The sequence below is a fragment of the Lissotriton vulgaris genome, chromosome 4_1 (genome assembly GCF_964263255.1).
Source record: "Lissotriton vulgaris chromosome 4_1, aLisVul1.2, whole genome shotgun sequence".
Lineage (NCBI taxonomy): Eukaryota > Metazoa > Chordata > Amphibia > Caudata > Salamandridae > Lissotriton > Lissotriton vulgaris.
In genome coordinates this window covers 1,941,294,274-1,941,320,788 of record NC_141691.1, presented here as the reverse complement: position 1 = coordinate 1,941,320,788, position 26,515 = coordinate 1,941,294,274, and the positions used below count along the sequence as shown (strand labels likewise).

The 26,515-nt window shown below is 46.7% G+C and overlaps 1 protein-coding gene across 1 annotated transcript in view; it reads left to right on the top strand.

The window, feature by feature from the left end:
- Positions 1-26,515, top strand: part of COL22A1 (collagen type XXII alpha 1 chain) — a 994,625-nt gene that overhangs the window by 766,507 nt on the left and 201,603 nt on the right. The window contains exons 27-29 of the mRNA XM_086966258.1: positions 5,910-5,963; positions 11,466-11,519; positions 12,966-13,010. Coding sequence (XP_086822384.1) covers positions 5,910-5,963; positions 11,466-11,519; positions 12,966-13,010 — 153 coding nt within the window. The remainder of the gene's footprint in view (positions 1-5,909; positions 5,964-11,465; positions 11,520-12,965; positions 13,011-26,515) is intronic.

Genomic DNA, 26,515 nt, shown 5'->3' with positions numbered 1-26,515 from the left:
TGGGACACGGAACCAATTTTTCAGGACAGTCGCAATGGATTTTTGAGGCACTTCTTGCAAGAAGAGACATTTGGAAAGAGTTCCTCTGCTGGCACTCAGCGAATCACGAATAATGTTTTGCATTCTCAGTTCCTGCCTAGAGTTGAGGATAGACCCAATAATGTTACCATCTCAAGGAAAGCTTGATGAGCAATGCTTTCATGGACTTTATTTAAAGGTCGCCATGGGTCACAACTGAGACCATTGGTAGTGCCTTTCCCTCCTGACACTACCTTTGTGACCCCTGGTCTCCGAGGTGGGAATATCAAAGCCTGTAAGACACAGGCAGCTCGTTCTCATGGACGTTGGTTGGGAATCCACTTTCCCTGTTTTATATCAATGTTTTATTACACTAATAGTGAACACTGCAGCATCATTCACAATTAGTGCATCAAAGAGTGGAGTACAATTAGCTGATATGTGACCCTTCCTTGGCAGCTGAGGAAAGGGAAACATGATTTTAAATGTATGTTCCATGCATGCTTATGGGTGAGAGTGTGTTTTTGTGGGAGAGAGTGGGTGTATGTGTGATTGTGTGTATGTGTAAGCATGTGCGTGTGAGTGACACTAAAGGTCAAAGGACATGTGAAGTCACTTCCTTTACCCTTGGCATTTGGGTGAAATGACGTTCATGGCTGATATGATTTGATAATGCATTTACACAGCACAAACTATACAGCCTATCTCTTGGTTTTAAGGTGCCATGTTCATTTTACCTAAGTTCTTCATTACATCATAATTCATAGATCTTTTACAGAGAGTGGCTCACAACCCAAAAACTTTGCCGTCACCCAGCCAGCCGCATTCACAATCTTTCCCAGCTCTTTCATATCGATGTATAGACAGACATTTTAGGGATGCAAAGCTCTGCCATCCCCATAACAGGACCAGCCCAATATTAAAATGTACCAATGTTGAGGTCGGGAGAGGGCATGAGCTGGAAGGGGAGGCTCATCGGCCCAGTCATTATAACAAGGGGGCTAGTGAGGCCTTGAGCAAGAGCTCGGGGTCCCTGGAGCTCCAGGCACAGAATACCTATCAAAAAGACAACCTGGTGCTCAAGAGCAGTGCTAGTGATCACAGGAGGCGAGCAAGGTTTTGAGCTGCGAACCTTAAATTATGTCATTAAGTCTAATGCTGACTAGTAGTGTGTGCTAGAAACGCAGAAGTAAGCAACACACATAATAATGTAAAATGAATCGCTGCCCAGTCAGTGCTTTTTCTTTAAAAAGTAAAAGATACTATATCCCGTGCTCAACTAAATATTCCAATTTAAAAGAACCTCTCTTAAAGGGCCCTTGCAGACTAACCAATGTGCAAATCACATCCTCTTAAGAAATGTACTGGGATGCAAGAAAGCCCTTAAATGTAGCCTGTTTTAATTATATCGGAAGTACCTTGTGCCAATGTGTAGCCCAGTATGCCCTATTCTTAAAATAGGAATATTTCTTACAGGCCTGCTACAAAAACACAAACACTTTCTACATATAAAAGTAAGACCTACTGTTTTTTTCATGGCTTTCCCAATAAACAATTAAAGGTTTAGAGTATTTAACATTAACTTTTCCTGAATGAAAACAATCGCATATTGCCCGGATCAGACAATTCACGTACCTAAACTTCTAAACCATGACCATGAGGTCTCTGCCTATAGAAAGACTTGAATCACATTTTCAGGTCTACCAAAAACACATCTCTGCATTGTTTCCAAAGTTGCCTGGCAAACTTTCCTGACTCTAGAACACAAGAGGTCAGTTGCACAAAGGTCTTGTAACCTTAGGTGCTGTTGGACTAGCTCATTGTGGTTGCCCACCCCTTCATGGGCACCTTTATTCTCCTTCCTTGCAGACGTAGTATTTTCAGCTTTTTCCCTAGTTTTGGGTCTCAGGTGGGGTGCATCACTTTGTATATGTGGATACCCAGTGAATGTTGTTGTTGCGTGGGTGCCCGATTCCTCAGGAGTATCAACTTCCAAATATGCAAGTTAATGTCCCCCTCTGAATGTAATTATACGGTGTGCCACACATTTAGTAGCCATACCAATCCTTTCTTCCTTTCCATTTACTCTTCTTTCTGAAGAGCAACTAATAGAAAGGACCCCCAACCAGGTAGCAGCTTTCCAGGCTGCCCAGCAAAGCTTTTATGACCCTGGAGTCCAGGGCCCCTCACCCTCAGCACCATTTCCTTAGTTCTGGGCAGAAGGAGCACATGGCTCCTGCTCTGCTCACACATGTCTTATTTCATGGATGGGCAGTGTCACTGTTGCCTAGGGGGCATATGACGAATTGGGCAAGGAGAGAAATTTCCAACAGGTTTTGGTGCTAAAAACAGCGCACAATCACACCATGCCCCCCAGAGGGTCCCGACACCATAAATACTCCCCATGACACATCTTTGTAAAGATTCTTCTTTGCAGTTGAGGGTGCCCCAGCCCTAGAGCATCTGCTGAGGATTCAAGAGCATTATCCAAGAGTGTCAACTCAAATTAGTGTATCTGTGGCCCGGATGCTCTAGTTTTCAAGGGACTTCTGACATTTTACTTTTGGTGGAAGGCGGGGGGCTTCACTCACACTGCGACTCCTGGTTTAGGGGTTCACTCACACTGAACCCCCAAACCAGGGGTCTCTTTACACTCATAATTCAAAAAGAAATTTCCTAATGCATTCTCAGAGCCTGTAGAATGAATAATGCTTCCTCCGTAGCAGCAGCTTAGATGCCGCATCCTGAATTTCTCCTTCTATCTTGCCTTGGTGGACGCCTGACCTACGATTCATCAGCAGCACCAATAATGTCCTGTACGGATGAGCACTTTCCTTTCCAGCGTTCTCTAGCTACCTAGCTCTTGGGCCACTTGCAGAGTGATTGTGCCCAATGATAAGAGTCATCAGAGTGGACTTCTAGGGCACCACAACACTGAAGGAGCCAATGGTACTTTACTTTTTCTCAGCATGATAGCGTGGGGTGGGGGGGGGAGAATTAATTGGAAGGTCAATATTTTTAATTCCAATTCCTGACACTCTCAAGCATCACAGACTGCCAATTTAGGTTCGGTGGTTTATTACAAAGCCAAAAATAACTGGACTTACAGTCACCTCAAAATGAGAGTGTAGAAATACATTGGAACTAATACAAAGCCACACCTACAAACTGAATTAAGGCAGTGTAACATGCACAAGATGATTAGTTCGAGAAACAGGATACAAAAGATTAGGGAACAAATGGCCAAGTTCCCCCGCATCAAAAGTTCGTGGGAATAAAGCATTATTCTATTCCTACACTAACACTAGCGTGACATCCCTAAATAAGCATTTTCAAGGAAAAGTAAGTTAAGCTGTCAGCCTGTGAGGTCATCCTTAAAAGTCTCCCCACATCCTTTGGGTCAGGTAGCATGATGCTATGGAGCTTGTTTTAAGATGCTCTCTCTATGCAGAGAAAAAGTGTGCAGGGCTCTTTCTCTAGTTACGATACTTCAAAAGCACAGGTGGCTACACTAGATCCTTCACGAGTCATGCCATTTGGTCAGGCCACATCTTCATAGAAATTTTCCATTGGGCAGCGATGCTCCTGAACAGCAGTGAGATGACCTTGATTCCCTGGCTCTCCCAGATAAGAAAGTACAACTCTCAATGTATCCCCTTGTCTCCTTGCCTAACTCCTAAAACAAAGACATTATTCTAACTAATGGATGATTCTTCCACCTGCAAAGAAATGTGATAAAGAACAGATTTAACGTGTACATGAAATTCAATTATTAATTCTATAGCGAGAGCTTCCAGGGAAAGTGCATTTCAGGGCTACAGAATTCAGCTAACGGAAGAGAAATGGAATATGAACTTTATGAAGTTACATAGAACTTAATACTCATATGATTAATATTCCTACCTACATATGAAATGACACAATTATTAAACACATTCAGCAACAAATGGCTGTCAGCTGGGCTACGCAAGTGCTTCTGTTAGTGTTTTCTGCAAGTTATATGTGACTATTTCACATTAATCCTTCACGTATTAACCATAATGGCCTAAATACATCACATTCTAGTTTTCATGTTACAAATCTATAACACTTATGTTAACATAATAGAGGATATATATGGATGCAGCCGACACATGTGATTATAATGCTCCCCTACAACGGAAAATGAATTTTTGCACTACATCACGATCCACCCCTTTCAGGGTCCCCAGAAAATGCTCTTCTCTGTGCCTGGGGTTCTGGGAGTAGGTCTGAGAAGCCCCTGAAAATATCCACAAATTATGTGTCGAGTGGATGCACATCGCCAAACTCCGGAACGGGTTTGTTAGCTACGCCAGTCTTTCTGTGTTCCTCCATGTCCTTCTAAACTTTCTGAGCTGATGCAGCATCTTCAGAAGGGTGGTGATGCTCAACCTAGTAGTGCCAATTCACACCTTGACCTCAAACTGACGCTAAAAGGATCAAGCTCCCAGCCAATTCCACCCCCAAGCTGCACTCTGGGTGGAATTGCAAATGAGAGCTACATCAAAAACTGAGGCAGTCTCCCCCTGAGCTAATATCTATCTGTCTACCCTGAACTACCTGTTCCTGCCAAAACTTTTCAAAGAGAACATTGTTTGAAAACAGACATAGGAGGTTATTCCCTTCCATTGACCACTCCTGGAAGCACTCCATACCCCTGATTAGTAAGCTGTAGATTATGGAGATTCAACCCCACTCTTCCTTCAGCAGGAGATTCTTAATGCTCCTGGGAATTAGCCTATTGTCTTTTAGGGCAGTGGTGCAGCAAAATATTTAAGTCACTCTGCTGGGCTTCTAAGAGCAGGCATCTCTTCAACCACATGGCTGCTGGGCGTTTTCCCCCCCAGTGCTGGAAAATGCCATTTTAGTGGCACTATGACGAGCTCAGCTCGTCATCAGCACACGACACCCGTGGGTGATGACGAGCTGAGCTCGTCATCAGCATCGAAAGGGTTAAGGGCTAGCTCAGCTAAGTATGCAAAACTATAAAATATGTTAAGGAGTCTACATATGTCAATCATAGACTCATATTTACATTTCAGGGGTAATCATTTATTTACAAGGTTGCACTGCAAAACCTTTTTATCTTTTTCCTATCTGGAGTTCCACTTTAATCACACTTTACCCTATAGAGTGCATAAAGAAGACAATATGCATGATACACTTCACCCAAGAGTAATTATCTAGTTGTTCTGAATCTCCAATTAAATCATAGCAGTTTTAACTAAACCCCATCTGCCACAGTATTAACTGTGGCAGATGGCTGGCTGATTCAGGTACACTTTTACTCATTCAGTCTGCATGCGTAAGTCCATACTCGTTAGATCCAAATGAAGGTTTCAGCTCAACACCATTTTACCAAGTGTAATACAATGGATAAAACTGTATTAGCGTGTCCCACGAAACTGATGGATTAAAAAATAGAGGTACAAAAGAAACTCTGCCTGATATTTACAAATTGAATCTGCTCCCTAAAGGTTTTCAAATAATATTTAAATACAAACTCAGGGCATGGTAAATTGATTGCTACAGATACTAAGATGGACTGTGTGTCAATTCATAGTTGTTATCCACACACAAACACTGCTTAATTTAGATGGCATGATGAATCTTCTTTCGGATACTAAATAAAGGTTAGAGAATAGAGAATACATTTGGTCAACTGGTGAGTATACTTCAATACATTCTAGTCCATAATACACTAATTATGACCAAGGTAGAAATTGGTAGAGTATGGGAAAATCGTTCCAATCCGAATAAAAGAATAACAACACATAATTATCACTTGGAATCACTCTTTTCATATGAGACTACATGAAGTAAATACTCATCTTCAATTACCTATTTCAAAATATGTTTCCTATATTTAGGGCCCCCCAGGCAAAGATGGTAAAACTGGACTACCTGGAATTCAAGGGTTAAAGGTAAGTTGAATTGCTTCACATGATTTTGTTAGATAAATATGCTTGATGTTAAAATGGTTGTTTTTTTATATATATGATTTAAGATTAAAAACAATATATGGCTTATCTATAAAATGATAGTAAAAACCAGTGGATCCTGCAAGTTCGCTTGATATAAATTACATACCTTTACCTTGTAGATCATAATGTATTAGATGTATTAAGTCTTCTCTTTTTACTCCAGTTTTTGGGTCGAGCATTAGAGGCCTCCTGTATATACTTTAGCATATACTTTATATACTTATATGTGTTCTTACTTTGTGGGCTCTGGAGATCAGCCCTAGGAGTTGTCTGTTCCTCTTAAGGGCTTTTTTTCTGTTCAACTGCCTCTATTTAACTGTCTTAATAGTAAGCGACCATCAGAGGTCGGTAAACTACCAAAATTGCTTTCTGCTGAGGGACTTTCTTTTTTTAATCTTTCTGGCAACAGCCTCTATTTAACTTATTGATAGTAAACGACCAGCAGAGGTCAGTAAAATACCAGAATCAGTTTAGCATTCTCTAGATTCCAGTTCATAGAAATTGTCTTCTACGAGCCCCGTAGATAATAATATTTTTTTCAAATCTTGTATTTTCAGTGATATGACCAACGAAGGCCCTGATTTTATATTAAAAACAGAGCTTTGGACTATGCCATTGCCCGCTGAAATTAAACATTTCTCTCTATGTGTTTCCATACCTGGCGTTTCATGCGGTTTGGTGCTTACTTTCCCTCCATGTTAAAGAACAGTAGATGTTTCAGCACCCAGGCTAATGTGCTGCATAGCTTAATACATATAAGGTCCCAGAGGTGAGACCAATTGCATTGCAAATGCTTGTTTTTATGGTGGCTGTGTATCTACATAAAGTGAAAAAAATGGGTAGAAGTAAAAATCTATTTATGGTGAAATTAAATTAGTTTTTAGTGCTCTGTTTTCAGAATTTGCTTTAGGGCCATTTAGATGTAGGGAAGCATATTGAAAATTAGGAGGTGTCTGCTGCCTTGTTCCCTGCACACAGATTTTTTTCAGATCTGGACTGGCAGTTTTCTATAAAGTAAGTCTGCTAAGATTATTTTAGCTGTTTATTTATTGTCTAACAAAGTAATATTAAGGCTTTTACCATATCTTTACAGCGAAGCACATGCCTGCCAGACTACACCCCACCACATTTAGAGATATCTGGCAGGAAAGTGGGCATTTCTGTGCCTGCAGAGGAGCTGTTGTCACACCAGCTCCTGTGACTGCACTGTGGAGTTTGTCTGTAGCGCCATGTTCAATGCACCTGCACAAAAAAGTATTTTTTTTTATTTTACAAACGCAATCGCATGAAGCAGATGCCTGTTTTTGTAAAACAAGATATGTGTCCCTTACATGGTTGGATTTTTCTCCATGGGGAACATGTATGTGTTTTTTCTGCTCAAGACTGCCAGGCATTCCATGGCGGTTTAACGCTTGAAAAAAAGTATGTCAGAAAGTTTGCCCTAAATAACAGGATGGACATTCTGAGGCACTTAGCCTGAACGGCCAATGTCCTTTGGGTTGTCAATCTAAGATTTACAGGTCATGCCAGTGTAGGCTCCCACAGCAAAAATGTGGCTGTTCGTCCAACTTTAGACAGAGCGGGAAAACTGGGAATTTGACCAACAGTGTAGCCAACCACATTTGTAGCAGAGCACCCTTTCCACCAAACTTTAAATAAGGCTCTTAATCCACCTTTTCTGTGTTTCCAAGAGGCGTCAGGAAAACAATTGATTCGTCTGAGATAAGTCCAAAGGAGTATAGCCCCTTAGGATAGTCCAGGCTCACAGGAGTGAGGAGGTTCTGAAACTGTAAGGAGCAGAAAACAATACACAAGCACTGCTGCTATCCCCTGACTCTGTTCACCCTTGTGCAAAGACACCATATGGTTTCAAAACTCAGACTTGAAAAATGCAGAGAGTGCCAAAACTGCAGAGTAATCACTTAAAAACATACACAAGGCAAATCATAAACATTATTACCGGTAATGAGTAAAGATCACAGAAAACACAAAGATCTAAATGTAGTTGTCTGAAACATGTTTTGACTGTTGCTATTTGTAAAGAAATGCCTCTTTTTGCATGATCACTCCCAAAGTTTTAGACTGATGCTGCTGGTTTTCGGACTCTGAGAGTGTTCTGATGCCTGCTAATCAGACCTCAGTGCCAGTGCTGCGACCCTTAAAAATATATGTTGATTGACTTATACCCAATTGTCTCACTTTGCTTATTTATAAGTCCCTAGGATCTGGTACCAGGGGTACCTAGGAACTGTAAGTTCAAGTATCCCACCAGGTCCAACACTTCTGTCACCCTGGTTGTGACAATGTGAAAACGTTTCTCCCAGCTGGCCATTGCAGACTGGCAGAGCAGTTTTAAACTGCTAGCTCGACGTTGCCATTTAGACTAATGGAACAGCCCAAACCTCTCACTTTAATATATATGGCACCACTATAAGTGGTGTGGCTCACTGGTTAGAGGCGGCAGACCCGAGAGCAGAAATCGGCCGGGACCAGGGTTCAATTCCCGACGCGGCAGGGTCGTGGACTTTGGTCAGCAGACTCGATAATTCTCGCTTCGGTGCCTAGTGTATTCAGGGGTCCCACTCGGCAACTCTGGGCATCCGCTTGCCTAATCTCCACAACGGCCCCTCCAATGCCGGGGATGCTTGGCTCCACCTTGGGGACTCCCAGCAGGGACCATCCCACAGGGAAAGCCAGGACGGGTTCCCCAGCGTTACACAGCGCCAGGAAACCTCCGGGTAACAGTGCGCTTTACAAGCTCAAACATAATAATAACAGGCCTATGGAGTCCTAAAGTAGGGTGCTGAAAGATAAAAGGTAGGGCATATATTTTTATATGTCCTAATAGTGAAACACCCAAATTGCCAGTTTTACTGTGAAAAGGCTGGTAGCTCCATTGGCGAGTGCAAGGTTACACATTGACAACCCAGCTGGGCTAACTTCAGAATGGTATTACTAAAACTGGTACTTCAAGATTTTAAAATGAGAATTGCATTAAACACAACTTGATTCCAAGGTAATATTTAATGTAACTTTGACCTTAATGCAATTTTTAGAAAGTTGCCACTCTGTTTCCCAAGTTTTCCAGTGTCCAGTTTCAGATGCTGGCCAAGAGACAGCCTTCCTGCCACCTGGGAAGAAGTTTGAATGACTCCCAGCAGCAGGAACAATGAAGGCCTGCCATTGGAAGAGGTGTCACCTCTCTCTGGCAGGAAACCCCACAGAGTGTGAGCTCAAAAGCAAGCTTCCAAGGGGAACCCGCCTTTGAAGGACAAATGTTGGACACACATGAGAAGAGCTGCCCCTTTGATGAGACAGACAGGCTAGCATCAGGGCCAGAGAGGGGAGACCAGTTACAGGACCATTTTTATGTGGGCCTTTAGTGCTTAAGAAGCTACACTTCTAGGGTGGGCTACCAACCTCCACACACCAATAGAGGGGTTCAGTCGTCATGAGAGTTTGCAGATTAGTACACTCTTTGATACCTAGATGCCACACATTGCAGGATATACTGATAAGGCAGGGAAGAACAGGAAAACTCATTGGCTAGTAATCTCTACCTCCCTCGAGAGGCACTTTCTGGGCATAAATATGGAAGCCCTGTCACCTAGACCTCAGATCACATCTGGACTGGAGAGAGGACCAAATAGGAATTGCTCTGATGTCCCCAGGCCCAACCAAGAGAAGCTGCACCAGCTGCAAATACTGATCTTTGGACTGGCAAAGAGAGTACGGTGCCTCTGTTGCCAGGCTCTTGGAAAAGTCACTCCAAGCCCCAGACAGAAGAGGTGAACTCCAAGAGGCAACTGACTGACTTCCTGTTACAGCACCAGGGCTACAAAAGCTGAGGAACCTCGCTCAGACCAATCAGTACCCACAATCGCCTGATCACCACTGACTGCCCATGTGGAGCCCGGGAGACCAAGCACTGATGCTGCTCGACCCTGAAGAGATGTGGGGGTGCAGTTTGGTCACCCAAGATGGACACTAGCCCTTACCAAAGGGAGCCACTGGTATTGCTGTGGCTGGAGACCAGTTGTTCAGTGGCAAATGAATTTTTTCTGTACCAAAGACGACTTTGAGGGACATTGTCCCCTGTGGCCAAAGTCGACCCACTTGGACCTTAGGCTGAGAAGTAGCCTGAGGAAGCCCTCCGGCGACCGCACAGCATCCTCCGCATCTTCCAGTATCTTCAAAATCCTGTATCCATTGCATCAGGACCACTCCATTAAAGTCTACGAGGGTTCGCACATAGAACCTTGAACTGGACTAGAGACTTTTTTTGTGGCAAGGTAACTGTCCTACAACTACTTTTTCGCCCCCCCCCCCCCCCCCCGGCCTCCCCCTGTCGGAGTTGGTCACCCAACGCAGAAGACACTTATGCCTCATTTATTTCATCTGGTAATTAGAGGGGGATACAGTAGATGTATGTATCAGTTCAAACTAGAATCTCCATAGCTGTCACCAGCCAGTATCTGTTAATATATTTTGGCACAATTCTTTTTGAAAAACATGATTTGACAAAAATCATCTAGCCACGTTTAGATCTATCTTTTGCGATCCCAGAGTATTTAATAATTAATTAAGAATATTACATTGTGCCAAACTGACTTAACTTGGTCTTAATGCACACTGAAAATATTAACAATTGTCTTGGTGCTAAGGGATTCCATGCAAGCACTCAGACAATTGTACATGTAGATCAGGAATCCCTATTAACCAATAACAAGTAAAGAAAAAGATAATGCAAAAGCACAGCTTAAGGGTCGAGTATGAGGGGTTTGTTCACACTTGATTTAATAGGAAAGATAAGAAAGAAGGGACATCATTAGACTCAGAAGAACTTGTCTGCAGAAACCTACTATGCATGTGCCTAGGAACACAGTGCATACTTTTTGCTAAAAAAAAAACAAATGTAGATTATATCAAAACACAACCAGATGGTGGTCAGTGTGATCTACCCATTCTACTTAAAATATTGAATAAAAGCTATATAGAATATTTACATGTTTTTAAGGTTCAGAGTAGGCCAGCAAATGTATCTTGGCACCTTATTAGAGATTATAATAGTTTAATACATTGATTAAAGTCTGGATTGTCTTTCCATATTAAAGCGAGGGCAGCTGTTCTCCCAAACCTGTCCCTAAAATTGACTTTTCCTACCGGTCTTTCTATTGGCTGAACGCTTAACAAATTAGACACTTTTCTGTCTAAGTTGTAGTCCTCCAATCCCTCCCTAATTGATTTTCACTCAATGAATTCTACTGTAGATGTCAAAAGACATTTGTACTAAAGATGTTTAGATAGTGTGTGGTATGGAAGAGTGCTCCTTTCAAGAGGCACATAACAGAGGAACACACACAGAGCTTTTGCATGTACACTGTTTCCAGCTGCTTGTGAATCAGCTCTGTATTTTAAGTTATTTATTTCTTGTTTCCACAGGGTGATAAAGGAGAAAGGGGAGATGATGGGTTTCCTGGAAAAATCGGAACCAGGGTGAGATATTGACTTGGTAGATCAACACGTGTTTTGTGTTTTGAATGATGACAGTGATGAAAGATTTTCCAATATGCAACACTGTACTTGGCGGCCCCTGTGCGGCTGCTTACATTTCCTGTGGGACCTTTTTCAACCTCTGTGATTTAACCTGTCAGACTGCTGAGCTTTTAAATGTAAAGTATTTATTATGATTCTAATAATGTTAGTAGATATTTTTTCAGTTCTGCTATCAGTCATTGTTTTTAAATGTATTGTTGCCTTAGGATATTATGACAATTGCCCCAAATACTTTAAATACTGTAAGGTTATGCTTTACCCAGGTTAAAGAGCTTGTGATGTAACTTCCTTCGTGGCCATTGTAGGAAACATAGAGGATAAATGACATTTGGTAGCATCTTGTGTATGGCTGTCATTTCAGTACAAAAGAGTTTCATTGTTGGGAGCTTATACTCAAATCCTAGAATCTAAGTCACGTAAGCACCACCCTTCTTCCAAGACTAGACAGATTCTGGAAAAATGTGAACTATACTTTCCGAAAGAACTCTGTGCCTCTACCACTAGCAAAGGTTTAAGCATGTTTGCCAGGGAAAAAAACAATACATTTTCTGTCATGAAATTCCAAATTTCAAATTTGTTCTCAAGTATGTTCATATATCTCAAAAAAAGATGTAACATTCTGAAGGTTGTGCAGCTGCTTACAAATAACCTTTCTTTTGGGAAAAATGCACATTCTGCACCAACATCATCCTGGAAGATAGGAATCAGACATAAAAAAAGAGGGGAGAACTTATGTCCTCCAACCACTCTAAGTCACTGTTTGCCTGATGATTTGAAGACACAAGTATGCAAATTCTTACAAAGCATTTGGCCTGCTGGTAGATATTTTCATCAGATAGGCAGTCGGATGCAGGCATCTGCCTTGGCAACTTTCATCACTAGTCTAGATAAGCCCTGCTTTGCCTTCTCATGTAGAATCTTTAGTGCCGCCCTCTGACCTGCCCAACACTGACCCTCAGCTTCCCTAGCAAACCAGAGGTAAGTCTCTGGCGCCCACTGGGTGATGAGGGTCATAGAAATGTTAGCAGTACGCCTATCCTTCCGCCGGAAATGAAGCACTCTTGACTGGGGGGAAAACAACCACTCTCAGGAACACTTGAGCTGCTCACTTCCGTAAAGAGGGCCACACCTCCTGCCAAACATCCACTCACCAACCATCAACAAGACAGACCCCAAACACGTCAACATGGCTTCAAGTTACGCAGCTTTGGTAGATTATTTCTGTTTCTGCACTTTTAGGTAAATCAGTTGTACAGTAGAGTAACAAACCTTTCATGTGTCAGACATTTCCTGGTACAGCATGACATCCTGCTCTGTGATAGGCTGTTGCCATGTAAAATGCAGAGCCAGGTGCATGCACTGCAACTAACTGTGTTCTTCTTTCAGGGAGAAACTGGGGAGCAAGGTCCTGCTGGTCGTGTGGGAGAAAAGGTAAGATGTGGACTCGCTGTCATTACTGAGTTTTTATTTTGTACCAACATCACGGACACCAAAAGTGGTCTGGGTCGCACAGTGGGTACTCTTAAAAGAGAGTTTAGAGAGTTATTTAACACCCAATTAATCCAACCGTGATTGCTCAACTTTAGTTTAGCTATGCTTGGGAACCTCCTTCTTTTGTTTATTCTCCTGTCACTTTCTGTACTTTTGGTTTCCTCTCACCGTCCTGACTCAGGCATCTTTTTGTCAGGCGTGTGTAACACTGGATCTGTCTGGTGATTGGTGTATCTGTGTACCTGATGGATTTAATCAAGCCCCTTGCGTGGCCCAATTGCATCTTAGTTTGCATATGTGATTGTTATCAGAGTGAGTGTGCCACGTGACTTTGCCATTTTTGTCACTATGTATGGGTGACTGATTGTTGCTTGCTTGGCTTATGAGTGAAATGTTCTCTGGCCCCCCAAGGAAGACTCACACTCTGGAGCTCTGGATGGCACCTTCTTTATTGTAATGGTGCAATCGCCATACTGCCTTTTTCCCGTCACTTCCGGCCCCTCCCCTTCTGCCTCCGCCTGCCCTGTACCAACATCAGGGTCAGGCAGGGCGACATGACACCTCCCCCTTTTGTACAATAATGCTTACTGTTTCTCAGAGTTCTTCAATGAGTCGAACAGGTTGCTTGGCTGTTCGTAGTGGATGGCTGATTCGCACCTGTTCAGAAGTATGGCAATCCCTGGCATTTTCAAGCCTTACTGAGCTGGTATGCGCTCCATCACTGTTTCCTCCTTGGCTCGACGAGTCCGTGCTGGAGCCACAGTGCTGGACTCGAGTGTGAGCAGAGGGATTGCATCTTTTGAAATGGGATATGTTTCGGGTTATCCGTTTGCCTTCAGACTCAGCTGTGATCATAGTCCCTTTCCTATTGGAGACACGCAACGGGTGTGCGAGGTATCGACTGTCTGCCTTTGTTCTAGGGTCGCGTTTCACCAGCACCCAGTCTCCTTCCTGAATGTCTGTTTGTCTTGCATGCCTGCGTTGATCAGCATAGTCCTTCATCTTTGATTTCCTTTCCTGGTCTAATTTCACCAGGGTATCATGATCAGTGGTCACAGTTCGAGATTGCATGACGGTGTTTGAAGTGGGCAGCCACGTGCGGGGAACTCGCCCAAGCATCAGGGTGGCAGGGCATTGGTTCGTGGTACTGTGTGGCGTGGTCCAATATGCTCGCAACACTTCATTCAACGCTTGCTGGATGTCGCGGTGAGCGAGCTCTGCTTCCTGAATCGTCTTCTTGAGGGTCCCCATGAATCGTTCAACCATACCGTTGGCTTGAGGCCATAAGGGAGTAATCTTCCGATGTTTAAAATGAAGATGTTTTGCAAACTCAGCAAATTCATGACCGTTAAATGGCGGTCCGTTATCTGTTTTCACTCCTGAGGGGATTCCCCATTCCGCAAACGTTTCATCGATGACAGGGATGACAGCCGTCGCCTTGGTGTAGGATATTTGATGCGCAATGGGAAAGCAAGAGTATTCATCCATAACAAGGATGATATATTTCCCTGATTTCAACGGACCAAAGAAGTCAATAGCCACTTGTTGCCACATCCCATCTGGTAGTTCAGACATCTGTAAAGGGGCTGGCGGTTCGTCTCGACTCACTAGCTGACATGATGCGCAGTCCTTAAGTGTGGCCTCCACCATTTGATCAAGTGAGGGGAACCAGACGCATTCCCAGAGTGCTTTCTTGGTGGCTACTACTCCTCTGTGCCCTTCGTGAGCTAAGTTGATGACCCCTTGTCGCAGTCGCTGAGGAATGACTATCCTCCCTCCTCTCCGTAATAGCCCATCCGTGCTGATTGATAGTTCTTCTTGGACGTGTTTGAGCGCCACAAGTTCTTGAGTATCAGCAGCTGTATCTTGGTGACTGTCGTCCAGATGTCTCCATGAGTTTGTGCGTATCCGGACCATGATGGCCTGAATTGTGGGATCTTGAGTAGATGCTTCACAAATAGCTTCTAGTGGCACCGCCGGAGGGCTTGCATTGTCAATGACGAAGTGAATGTACTCTTCTGCTACAGAGCATCGTTCTAGGGTGTGAGACTGTGGGTGCCGTGACATGTAGTCCGCTGGGTTTTCCGCCATTCCGGGTTTATGGACGATGGTGTAAATGTAGTCTTGCAAGCGTAGACCCCATCTTTCTATTCGTGGGGGCATCTTCGCCGTGGGTTGCCAAAGATGGTGATAAGCGCTTGGTGGTCTGTGACGAGTGTGAAATGTTTCCCATATACAAACAGGTGAAAATGTTCACAGGCCCACACAACCGCAAGGCTCTCTTTCTCAGGCTGTGAGTAAGCCTTCCCGTGTCAGTGAGACTTCGACTGGCATAAGCGACAACATGACGTTGGTCTGCTTTATTGTTATACTGTGCCAGGATGGCGCCCAAACCGACCGGGCTGGCGTCCACAGTGATTTCAGTCTTTCTTTTGGTGTGGAAGTATGCTAAATTGATAGAAGTGCTCACAGCCTTCTTCATTTTGTTGAATGCGTGTTCACACGCCGGTGACCACAGGAATTGCTGACCTTTGCAGGCGAATTCTCTGAGCAGGTAGCTGATGGTAGCATAGTCCTTAATGTAGCGGGCACACTAGCTTGCCATCCCCAGGAACGAGCGGAGGTCACTAATGTCCTGTGGCTGTGGAGTGTCCGCAAGGGCAGACACTTTCTCAGGGTCTGGTTTCATGCCATCTTTTGAAAAGATATGTCCATAGAATTTTAGTGTGGACTTGTGGAACTCACATTTATCCGGGTTAGGCGTGACACACACGGTCTAAGGCTTTGTCATGTTCCGCTTGATTTTCCCCAAAGACCAGGATATTGTCACTGTAGTTAAAGGCATTTGGGATGCCCTGGATTACCCATCGGATAGCTTCTTGAAATATCTCAGCAGCTGAGGAGATTCCGAAGTTTAAGCGTTTGTAGCGTAACAGGCCTTGATGGGTGGTAAAGGTGGTAATGTAGCAGGATTTCTCATGCAGTTCCAGCTGGTGGTATCCCTTGTTGAGATCCAGCTTCGAGAAAAACAGTTGCCCCATTGAAGCGAGCAGTCATATCACTGATATGAGGTCTGGGATGTCGTTCCCTCTCAATAACCCTATTCGATGCACGCATGTCCGCACACAAGCGTACTTTGTTGTCTTGTCCCTTCTTGGGAACTACCACTACTGGTGATACCCAGGGAATGGTCCCTGTGGATCGTTCAATAATATCTGTCCTCAGCAAGTCCTGTAGCTCATCATCTACTGCCTGTTGCAGATGAAACGGCACCTTCCTGTGGTGTTGCGCTATCAGTGATATTTGCTCGTCGATATGCAGTTTGACTTTGAACTGCTTGAGCTTCCCAAGGCCTTTGAAGAGGTTTGGGAACTTGTTGACAATGTCCGGGGAGTCATCTACCATGTATAAAAGTTCGACAAGTTTGAGGCGTTCTGCTGTCGGCAGACTGAGAAGGCAATCCACTGCGTCTGGACCCTCGATCACATGGATGTGAGCTTGGATCTGTCGGTCCTTATAGGTCAGAGTCGTGCGGAAAGCAGAACTGTCCCAGGCATGGTAGGGGTTTCCTGGACATCCAGGTGTAGAGTCGAACAGCGGTCGGTTCCAGTTTTGACTGGGGTTTCATGCTTTGGTATTCCATGGGACATTTGTAGTTCAAGGACGCTCCTGAGTCTAGTACAATCTTGGCGGGGTGACTCCCTATTTGAATGTTCAATCTTGGTTATTTCTTCAGCCTGTCGGAGTCTGACACCATGCACATGTATTCATCGCTGTCCTGTGAGACAGGTGTGAGAGACGCCGACTCCCGGGACGTCGACCTCTGGGATCTGTATGAGTTAACTGGCTGGGCGCTCGACCTTGATGAACTGGATGAATGGCTTTTCTTTCCCCTCACTGCTCTTGCATGGTGGCGGGTTTCTGAGCTTGACTTGGCTGTCTTCATTTCCGACCGTCGCGTTTGACAGGCCACTTCGAAGTGATTTTCTCTTCCAAAGCGGTGACACTGCTGTCCTATGGCAGGACACTGTCCTGAGTGTGGTTAATCCTGTCCACATCTGTAGCATTTTGAGGCTGATCTGCTTGTCTGACTGCTTCGGGTTCCGTTGCGCGAGGAGGTCGCACGGAAGGTCTGTGTCGGTCTTCCCGACTTGCAGCGGTCGGAACGGCGCTTCGAGTCTGTGTGAGACTGCGTTCGGAAAGCTTGCTCCTTTTTTTCGGACCTACTGGCTTCCATCTTCTTGGCATGATCTTACGCTTGATCATTGATGCGAGAGAGTTCCTCTATTTCTTCAAGAGTGTAGTGTTTCTTTAACAGTCGGCCGCGTTATGATTCTGACTGGCATCCTTCGATAATGTGCATTCGCAGCGCGTCTTAGGTGTTGGACGTGTCGAATTCGCAATACCGGGCTGGGCCTGAATGCTAGCAATGAAGTCACACATTGGTTTCTTACTATTCTTGCGACGCAAGGTTGAACGTATACCGCTCGTAGTCTAAGTTTCGTTTGTGGAGAAACTTCCGATCTAGAGCTCCTTTCACATCTTCGTATGAGGTGGCGCTGCCAGCAGGCAATTCTTTGATTTCCCTATCAAATTTTGCAGAGCTATCAGTTTCTGCTTGGAGTCTTGCACTTGAGACCCCGTCATGAAGTCCTCGAAATCCTCAGCCTAGCTCTTCCATTTGGGCCCCATTCTGTTCCCGGACATCAGCTCTAAAGGCTCTGGCGGGCGCAGATATGACACGCCTAGCAACATTGGACGCGATTGTTCGGCTTGCTGGACGGATCCCATGGCAGCTGGACGTGAAGTGTCAGCTTCTACTGACATTCTGAGCAGAGGTGCAGGCTCCCCAGGCCGGGCGAGGCTTTATTCGACGGAATTGCCTGACTTCAAGATGGCCGCCGGGGTGAGAGCCATTGTTATCCTATGCACTGTGCCTAACTCAAAGATGGCCGCCGGGGGGGACGTGGATCTTTATCTCTGTTGTCTGCCTCAGTCTCTCTTACTGCCTCTCACAAGGGTAGTCGCTGCTCTAGACTCACCCTTTGCGTAGCTTCAGTCTTTGTGGCACGGCGCTCGGGCAGCACGCAACCTCCACGTGATTCCAATTGCGTTTCGCGCTCTTTTTTGTATCGGCGCGCTAAACAAGCTGGTCTTCGGCTGCACGCTCGCAGCAATGGGGCAGAAGCGGTGGGTTGCCAGAATCCCACCCTCGTCGCCAGTGAAATGTTCTCTGGCCCCCCAAGGAAGACTCACACTCTGGAGCTCTGGATGGCACCTTCTTTATTGTAATGGTGCAATCGCCATACTGCCTTTTCCCGTCACTTCCGGCTCCTCCCCTTCCGCCTCCGCCTGCCCTGTACCAACATCAGGGTCAGGCAGGGCGACATGCAATGATGTTTCTCAGCTGTATGGCTCGTGCTGTGTTCTCTGCATGAGCTGCAGGAGAGCTGTCACTCGCTTCCTTCTGTATGTTTCAACCGTGGTTGTAGTAGGCTGTACTGTTGCGAGCACAGCTTGTAGTGTGTTCTGTTGTACTTTAGGCAGCACAGTTTGTAGTGTATTGTCGTGTCTGGAGCACAGCAGAGTATTGTACTGTTGGGAGCACAGCTTGTAGTGTGCTGTACTATTAGGCACTCAGTTTGTAGTGTCCCGTACTGTTGGGAGCACAGCTTATAGTGTGCTGTACCGTCAGGAGCACAGCTTATGGTGTGTTGTACTGTTGGGAGCACAGCTTGAAGTGTGTTGTACTGTCTGGAGCATAGCTTCAAGTGTGTTGAACTGTCGGGAGCACAGCTTGTAGTGTGCTGTACTGTTGGAAGCACAGCTTGTAGTGTGCTGTACTGTTTGAAGCATGGCACTCAGTGAGGGGGCAACAGCAGCCAGCTGCCACAAGGTAAGGTTTTCCCTTCAAGCGGATAGCCACAGAGAACCCAAGAGGGGGTATTGGCGGTGAATCCATCCGGACCCGCACTTCCTGTCAAAGCGGTCCAGGCAAAGTCACAGAGAACATAGAGGGGAGGGAAAAGAAACGGGACAGTCTCTTCCAGATCGGATACTTCCCTGATGTACTCCCCAGAACAACGATTAACCTCTTCTCACCGGGGACTCAATGACGCTGTTCCCAGGGACGCTACAAGGGTTATGTGTTCTAGAGTCAATAAACTGGTGGTGGGGCTCAGTCAATAACTAGGGGGTGACATCCTCAGAAAAGGCAGCCGACCCATGGGACGATCTAACCTCTATCACTGTGCCTTCCTCCCTACAGTACCGGCTCACTCCTCACCAGGTTCCTTCCAGACTCTCTCTGGTCACTCTAAAATGGCCGCCCTGGTTCTGGTCCTTTTATAGACTGGGCCCTGGCTACTGGAATCAGCTGGAAGGTTCTAGAGCCTTCCCAGTGTAGTTCTATGGCTCAGGTCCCTGAGGTACAAATGTGGCAGTTACAAGCCACCATTTTGTGTGTCTATGTTTTCACCATGATAAGAGAGCACCTAGGCCTCAAAAAGTTATAGGGAAGAAGGCACTCAGAACTCTAGGGACAACACCAAAAATTGTAGTGGACACAAAAATAAAAGAAAAATTAGGAGGCAGAAAGGAGGGAAAAAAAGAAAAATAGGAGGGACTACCCAAAGGGCTGACCGGTCTAACAGTGCTGTACTGTTGGAAGCACGGCTTGTAGTGTTTTGTACTGTCGGGAGCACAGCTTGTAGTGTCTTGTACTGTTAGAAGCACAGCTTGTAGTGTGATGTACTGTTGAAAGCATGGCTTGTAGTGTGCTGTATTGTTGGAAGCACAGCTTGTAGTGTATCATACTGTTGGGAGCACAGCTTGTAGTGTGGTGTACTGTTGGCAGCAAAGCTTTGCCAGCAGTGAGCTTTGGTGCTGTTCTGTGCACTTCAGGGTGTGGGAAGGTTCTCCTCTGTTTGTGAATAATGAGCATGAAAGGGAGGGATTTCTTGAAGAACAATATTTTGTGATGTGACTGTGGCATGCTGTACGATTTATGTTAAACAATCAAATAACAGGATATATCAAACTATTTGAAAGGACTTACTTCGCTGGATGCTGGGCTGGTGCAGTTTTAAGTGGAGGTGACAAACACTGGCTGAAACTACACCCATCAGGTCTGTGCATCCATTGGTGACTCAGCACATATTGTTTCTTAGTCTTTGGCTGGGCACAGGATTTGGTCGCAGCTGATAGTGTTGGCTCCTGGGCTGTTCTCGTCCGGAGTCACCTTACCCCTTCATTCTGGCTGCTTCCTGATTCTGCTGCCCCTGCCGGCTACGCATAGGGTTCTTCATCAGGGGTGGACATCACAAGGGTGTCCATGGGCTCTTCCTCCTAGGGCGGGCCTGCAAGAGCAGCTTTATCAGCCAGTTCTTTAAACCACGAGACGTTCCTCACAACCGTTTGCGACCGCATTGAGCAGTGATTATAGTGCCATCTAATCGAGTTACAGTCCATACTTCAGGTTCATATGGCATACGAAACTTCCAGCCTGGGTGGTGGTCTTTGAGTACTAACTTGGACCCTACGCTTTCATTGGGGCTCTTGCTCTGCGCTTTTCCGTCGCCTTCTCGTTTGTCGCCAGTCTCTTCTGTTGGGCTTTTTCAACATCCAGGGCAGGCAGCGCCCACTTAGGGTCCTTAGGGATTAGGTCCCTCGGCGGGCGCTTGAGTAGTAGAGAGACTGGGGCGCACCCTGACGTGGAATGAGGCATTTGGTGGTAGGCCAGTAGATCTTCCCATGTCACAGCTACAGGACAAGCGTTGGCCTCGATCATGTTCATGAATGCTTGGGTGTGTATCGCCTCCTCCGGGGTTACTTTGCTTCTGCTGTGTGTGGGGTGCCTGGACAAGAAGTCAGCGGGATTGTCTGCCCTGGGTCTATAGAGCAGCTGGAAGAAGTATGCCTGCAGCTGTATCGCCCACCTTTCTATTCTTGGTGGTGCCAGGCATGCCGATCCATTGAACAGTGGTAGCAGAGGTTTGTGGTCGGTCACCACTCTGAATGGATGGCCACAGAGGTACAGGTGAAAGTGTTGGCATTCCCACCTTGTAGCTAGGGCCTCTCTCTTGATTGGCGCGTACCACGCTTCAATCTGCAGAAAGTAATTTCAATGCGACACTAGGGGATTTGAGCTTCACCAGAGAAACAGAAATGCGTGATTGTCTGTCAGGCCTGTGTAGCCAGACACCCTGTGATTCCCTGAATAGGCGTCTGTCTCCTTGATTGACAGCCACTCTCTCTGTTTCAGAGACTGATTGCAGATACAATATACCATGGCCCAGTTATCTGACATCCTACTGGGAGTGATGCAGTTTCCAGGTTGATCACCCTACACTGCGAACATAATTAACAACAAATGAAATCTGCAACTCTAGCCAATGCACATGTGTTGCTGCCCCAGTGCAGTAACCGGTCTCTTCACCCTACACAAAACATTTTGGCACGTTCCACCTCACTTCCGCGTTTAGAGAAGTGTTACTGTCGGAGGACTGAGTAATAAATCAGCGCATCGTTTGTGGATACATTGTGGATAAATATCTCCTTGTATGCACTTACCAATTGCACCATTTAAGAGAGTGTAGTTTTCCCTCATTAAATACATGATTTCATACAAGTATTTTTGTTTGGTGCTGTCGAGCGTATTTAAAACGCACACAGAGTTCACAAAAATATGTATTCAATTAATTTTGTATAAACATCGCCAATATGGCGATTTTTATACAGAATTTCATACAATAGCTTTTTAACATAAATCATTTGCAAACGCACTGCTTTTAGAAAGCGACCCATTCGGCTTACTGTTCACTAAAATGTGTCATAATCTATAACATTAACAAATAAATGTTAAATGCAGCAGCAAATAAAAAAATGAATGAATGCATGATTACATTTTAAAAATGTGCTAAGCTATAAACAATACAAATTATGGCGTGTGCAGTTTAAATAGCTGACATAGTTCTTGTACAGATGGATGTTTCTTGTCTCAGCAGTCCCACTTCCACTCAGCCCACTCACTCCACATTTTCAGAAACAGTGAATCCCAGACCTCCACCTCAGCCATCAGGCCCAAGACCTCCACCAGGCTACAGGCTCCAGATCCGACCTTTGGCCCCATATCTCAATAATGTCTCACTTCCATTCCCTCCACATCAGCCACGGGTCCTCACCTCACCTCCCATACCATCAATTACAACAATCATGCCCTGGAAGCTTCATTCCCAGACTCTCTTGCTATACTTCCAGGCCCTCGGTCTCATTTCAAGTATTGCTTGGATTACTGGAGGTAATCCCCATTACTCTTAGTCCTACTCGTCCTCAACCCAGTCATAACACATGAGGTATTCCACCCGACAGGAAACAAAACAGGAAACGCTTTTTAGACTCCACCCACCCTCCTGTCAGGTGCTATAACACACCTCACCACCAGAAGCAAATCCTGATGTACCAAGCACCAAAGGCCTGGAAAGGGAGGGCGGGCGGGTTGTATGACTGGGTCGAGGACGAGTAGGACTAAGAGTAATGGGGATTACCTCCAGTAATCCAAGCATTACCTCTACGTCCCTCGTCCTCGACCCAGTCATAACACATGAGGCATACCAAAGCAACCCCAAAAAGGCCTTTGGCACACCATATACAGAAACCAGAACAGACACAAAGGAGTGCAGCAAGACAGAGTTTAATAATAAACAGAAACAAACAGAATCAAACAGGGGGGGACCCCCAGAGCTTGCAACACACCAGAACCAAAATTAGGGCGGCCAGACAGAGCACAATTCAAGCGATAATGTCGCACAAAAGTGGACTCGGACGCCCACGTCCCCGCCCTACAAATCTCATCAAGGGGCACACCATGGAACGCATTCCACGAAGCAGAAACACCCCTGGTAGATCTCGCCTGAACACCAGACGGGCAAGGCAAACCAGAGCCCCGGTAAGCCAAAGAGATCCATGTCTTGATCCAACGACCCAAAGTAAGGCGAGAGGCAGCTTTACCCCTACCAGCCAAACCAAAGGTAAGGAAGAGGGAGTCAGAAGACCGAAACCCAGCAGAACGTGCAACATAAACAGACAAAGCACGACTCACATCCAAAGAATGGAGCAAGATGTCAGAAGGCGATGAAGGAGAAGGACAGAGAGAAGGAAGAATCAATTCCTGGGAGGAATGGAAACGTGAACGAACTTTAGGCAAAAACCTCGGGTCCAAAGAAAGGACCACCGCATCGTCCAGAAACCTCAAGAAGGGGGGAGAACAGCGCAACGCCGTAAGCTCGCCCAACCTCCGAGCAGATGTAACAGCGACCAAAAAGGCCACCTTGAAAGAGAGGAACTTCAAGTCCACGGACTCTAAAGGCTCAAAGGGAGGGGACTGTAAGGCACCCAAAACCGAAGAAAGATCCCAGGGAGGAACCGGGGAGCGGACTGAAGGAGCAGAAAGAGAGAAACTCCGAAACAGACGGGAAACCAACAACCCGTCCGGAGGCAGAAGAGAAGCCGGATCCCGAAAGGCCCGGATAGCAGCCCACTGACCCTTCAAAGTGGACAAAGCATAGTGTTTTTGAAAGCCATCCAGAAAAAACTAAAGAACAGAAGAAACATCACAGGAGGCAGGGGACCGGCCCAGGGAAGCACACCAAGAAGAAAAGGAAACCCAGTGTTTGGAATAGGAGGAAAGAGTGGACTTCCGACGAGAAGCCTGCATCACAGTGATGAGGTGGTCGGGCAAACCCCGGACACCAAGAGACAGCCGTTCAACCTCCAGACCGCCGAGGTGAGAGGTACCAACAGGGAGGCTGACGGGGAACTCAGAGGAGACGGGTAGCGGGGCAGGATCCAAGGGGGGCCCGCCGCCAGACTCAGCAGCAGAGGAAACCAGGAGCGGCGAGGCCAATAAGGCAGAACAGCCACCACCTGAGCCCCCACCCGCTGAACCTTCAGCAAGAAGGCAGGGATCAGAGGAAAGGGGGGGAATGCATAGAGGAACCAAGGAGGCCAAAGGACAGCCAAGGCATCCACTCCCCAAGCCCCCGGCTCCGGAGTCCTGGAGCAGAACAGGGGAAGCAGGGCGTCCGTCCGTGAGGCAAACAGATCCAGCACCGGAGTCCCGAACCTCAGGCACAGCAACCTGAAAATCCGAGGGGACAGACACAGGGTGAGAGATGACGGGAACCGCCGACTCAAGGAACCTGCAACCACGTTGTCCACACCCCTGATGTGTTGTGCAGAAAGGGCCACCAGATGACACTCGGCCCAACTCGCAATGGCACACGCCACCAAGTTCAGGGAAAGGCAGCGGGTACTGCCCTGGTGGTTGATGTAGGCCTCGGTCACAGTGTTGTCCGATCTCACCAACACGTTGCACCCCAGAAGACAATCCTTGAAAAGGCGAAGAGCCCTCTCCACCGCAGACAGCTCCATCCAATTCGACGAACGGCGTGACTCCGAAGGAAGCCAACGCGCCTAACCGCCCAAGGGCCCAGAGTCGCACCCCAACCGGAAGCGCTGGCATCCGTCGTCAACACCAAGGGGGGCGGAGGATGGAACCACACACCGTGTCAGATTCGACGAATCTAGCCACCACTGTAGAGCAGACACCAACTCTGGAGACACAGGAACAGGAATCGACATGACAGGAAAGGGCACCCAACGCTGAATATGCCACAACAGAGGCCGAAGATGAACCCTGGCCCAGGGCACCGTGAACACAGTGGCAGACATGTGGCCCTGAACCACCAGCCACTGCAGGAGAGGAGCCGAAACCTTGGAAAGCAACCTCCTCAGCAAAGACTGGAGACGTAGAATCCGGGACTCCGGGAGAAAGACCTTGCCCAGCACAGAGTCGAACACAGCCCCAATGAAGGTCCTCCGAGTAGCAGGGTCCTGGTGACTCTTCGGCAGATTGACAAGGAAGCCATGATCTTCTAGCGTATGCATGGTCAAGGAAAGGTGGTGGGACATGACCTCCGGAGACGGAGCCTGCAGCAGCCAATCGTCCAGGTACGGAAACACGGACACCCCCAGGAGATGGAGATGAGCCACCAAAGGAGCAGCCACTTTGGTGAACACCCTGGGGGGCGGACCGGAGACCGAAAGGAAGGACGCAGAACTGCCAATGACGACCATCCAGGCAAAAGCGCAGGAACCACTGATCCTCCAACGCCATCGGTATATGCAGGTAGGCATCCTGGAGATCCAGCGACGTGAACACCCAACCTTCCTGGATCAGGGGAATCACCTTCTGCAACGTCTCCATCTTGAATGGTATTTTCTGAACAAACAAGTTCAAGGCCCGAAGATTGATGACAACACGGAACCCCCCGTGATCTTCGGAACCACAAAAACAATGGAATAAGTCCCCAGGCCACGCTCCAGGGGAGGAACCGGGACAATCGCCCGTTTGTCGAACAGCAACTGAACCCCCTCCAGAAAAGCTAGATGGCGAGCAGGATCCGCAGGCAAAGAGGTCACCACCACACCCGAAGGAGGAGGATGAGACAGTAACTCCATCCGGTAACCCCGGGAAAGAACATCCAGCACCCACTGGTCCGAGGTCGTCAGCAGCCAAGCACGTAGGAACAACCTCAGTCTCCCACCAAGCGCGGGCTGACCACCAGGGAGAACGGGCACTGGAACGGAGTAGTCAGGAGCGAGAAGCACCAGACCCACCATCCAGCTGGGGCTTCTTCTGGAACCTCCGAGGAAAGGATCTACGAGCCCCACGCTGGCCCTTAAACGAGGACTGCTGAAATCTGGAAGGCTGGCGAAAGGACCTGGCATTCGAGAAGGATGACCCCCTTTGAGAGGGAGTGTGACGGAAAGACAAGGAATGCTTCCTCTCCTTGAAGACCTTATGGAGCTTGGCCTCCAGGGTGTCCCCAAAAAGATGAGTACCAGAAAACGGCAACCTCAAGGCCATAGAACGCTGCGCAGCATCCGTCTTCCAACCACGCAAAAGTAAGTTCCGACGGGCAGCAACAGAGGAACCACAAGACAGAGCCGAAGCCCTCACTGAGTCAAAGGCGATGTCCTAAAGGAACTCAGATTGACGCTCCATAGATTCCAGCAACTCCGAACAATTGACCCCTTCCTGCATAGCAGAAAACAAAGTCTTGAAGTCAGCCAGCAAAGACTGCGCAACATATGCACCATACACCCCCGACCTAAGCGCCAGGTGAGAGCCAGCATAGGATCTCTTCAGAGCAGAGTCAATCTTTTTATCAACGCCATCCTTCAGGATATTATCATCAGCCATGGAAGGCCGACCAACCAGCGAAGCAACCACAGAATCCACCTGCACCGAATCAGGCAGGGCAACCTCCATATCCTGCAGAGGATACAGTTTAGACATGAATTTCGGCACAGAAACATGGTCCGGGTCCTTCCATTCCTTAAGGAGGACATCCATGACAAAGGGGTGGATGGGCATAGAAGAG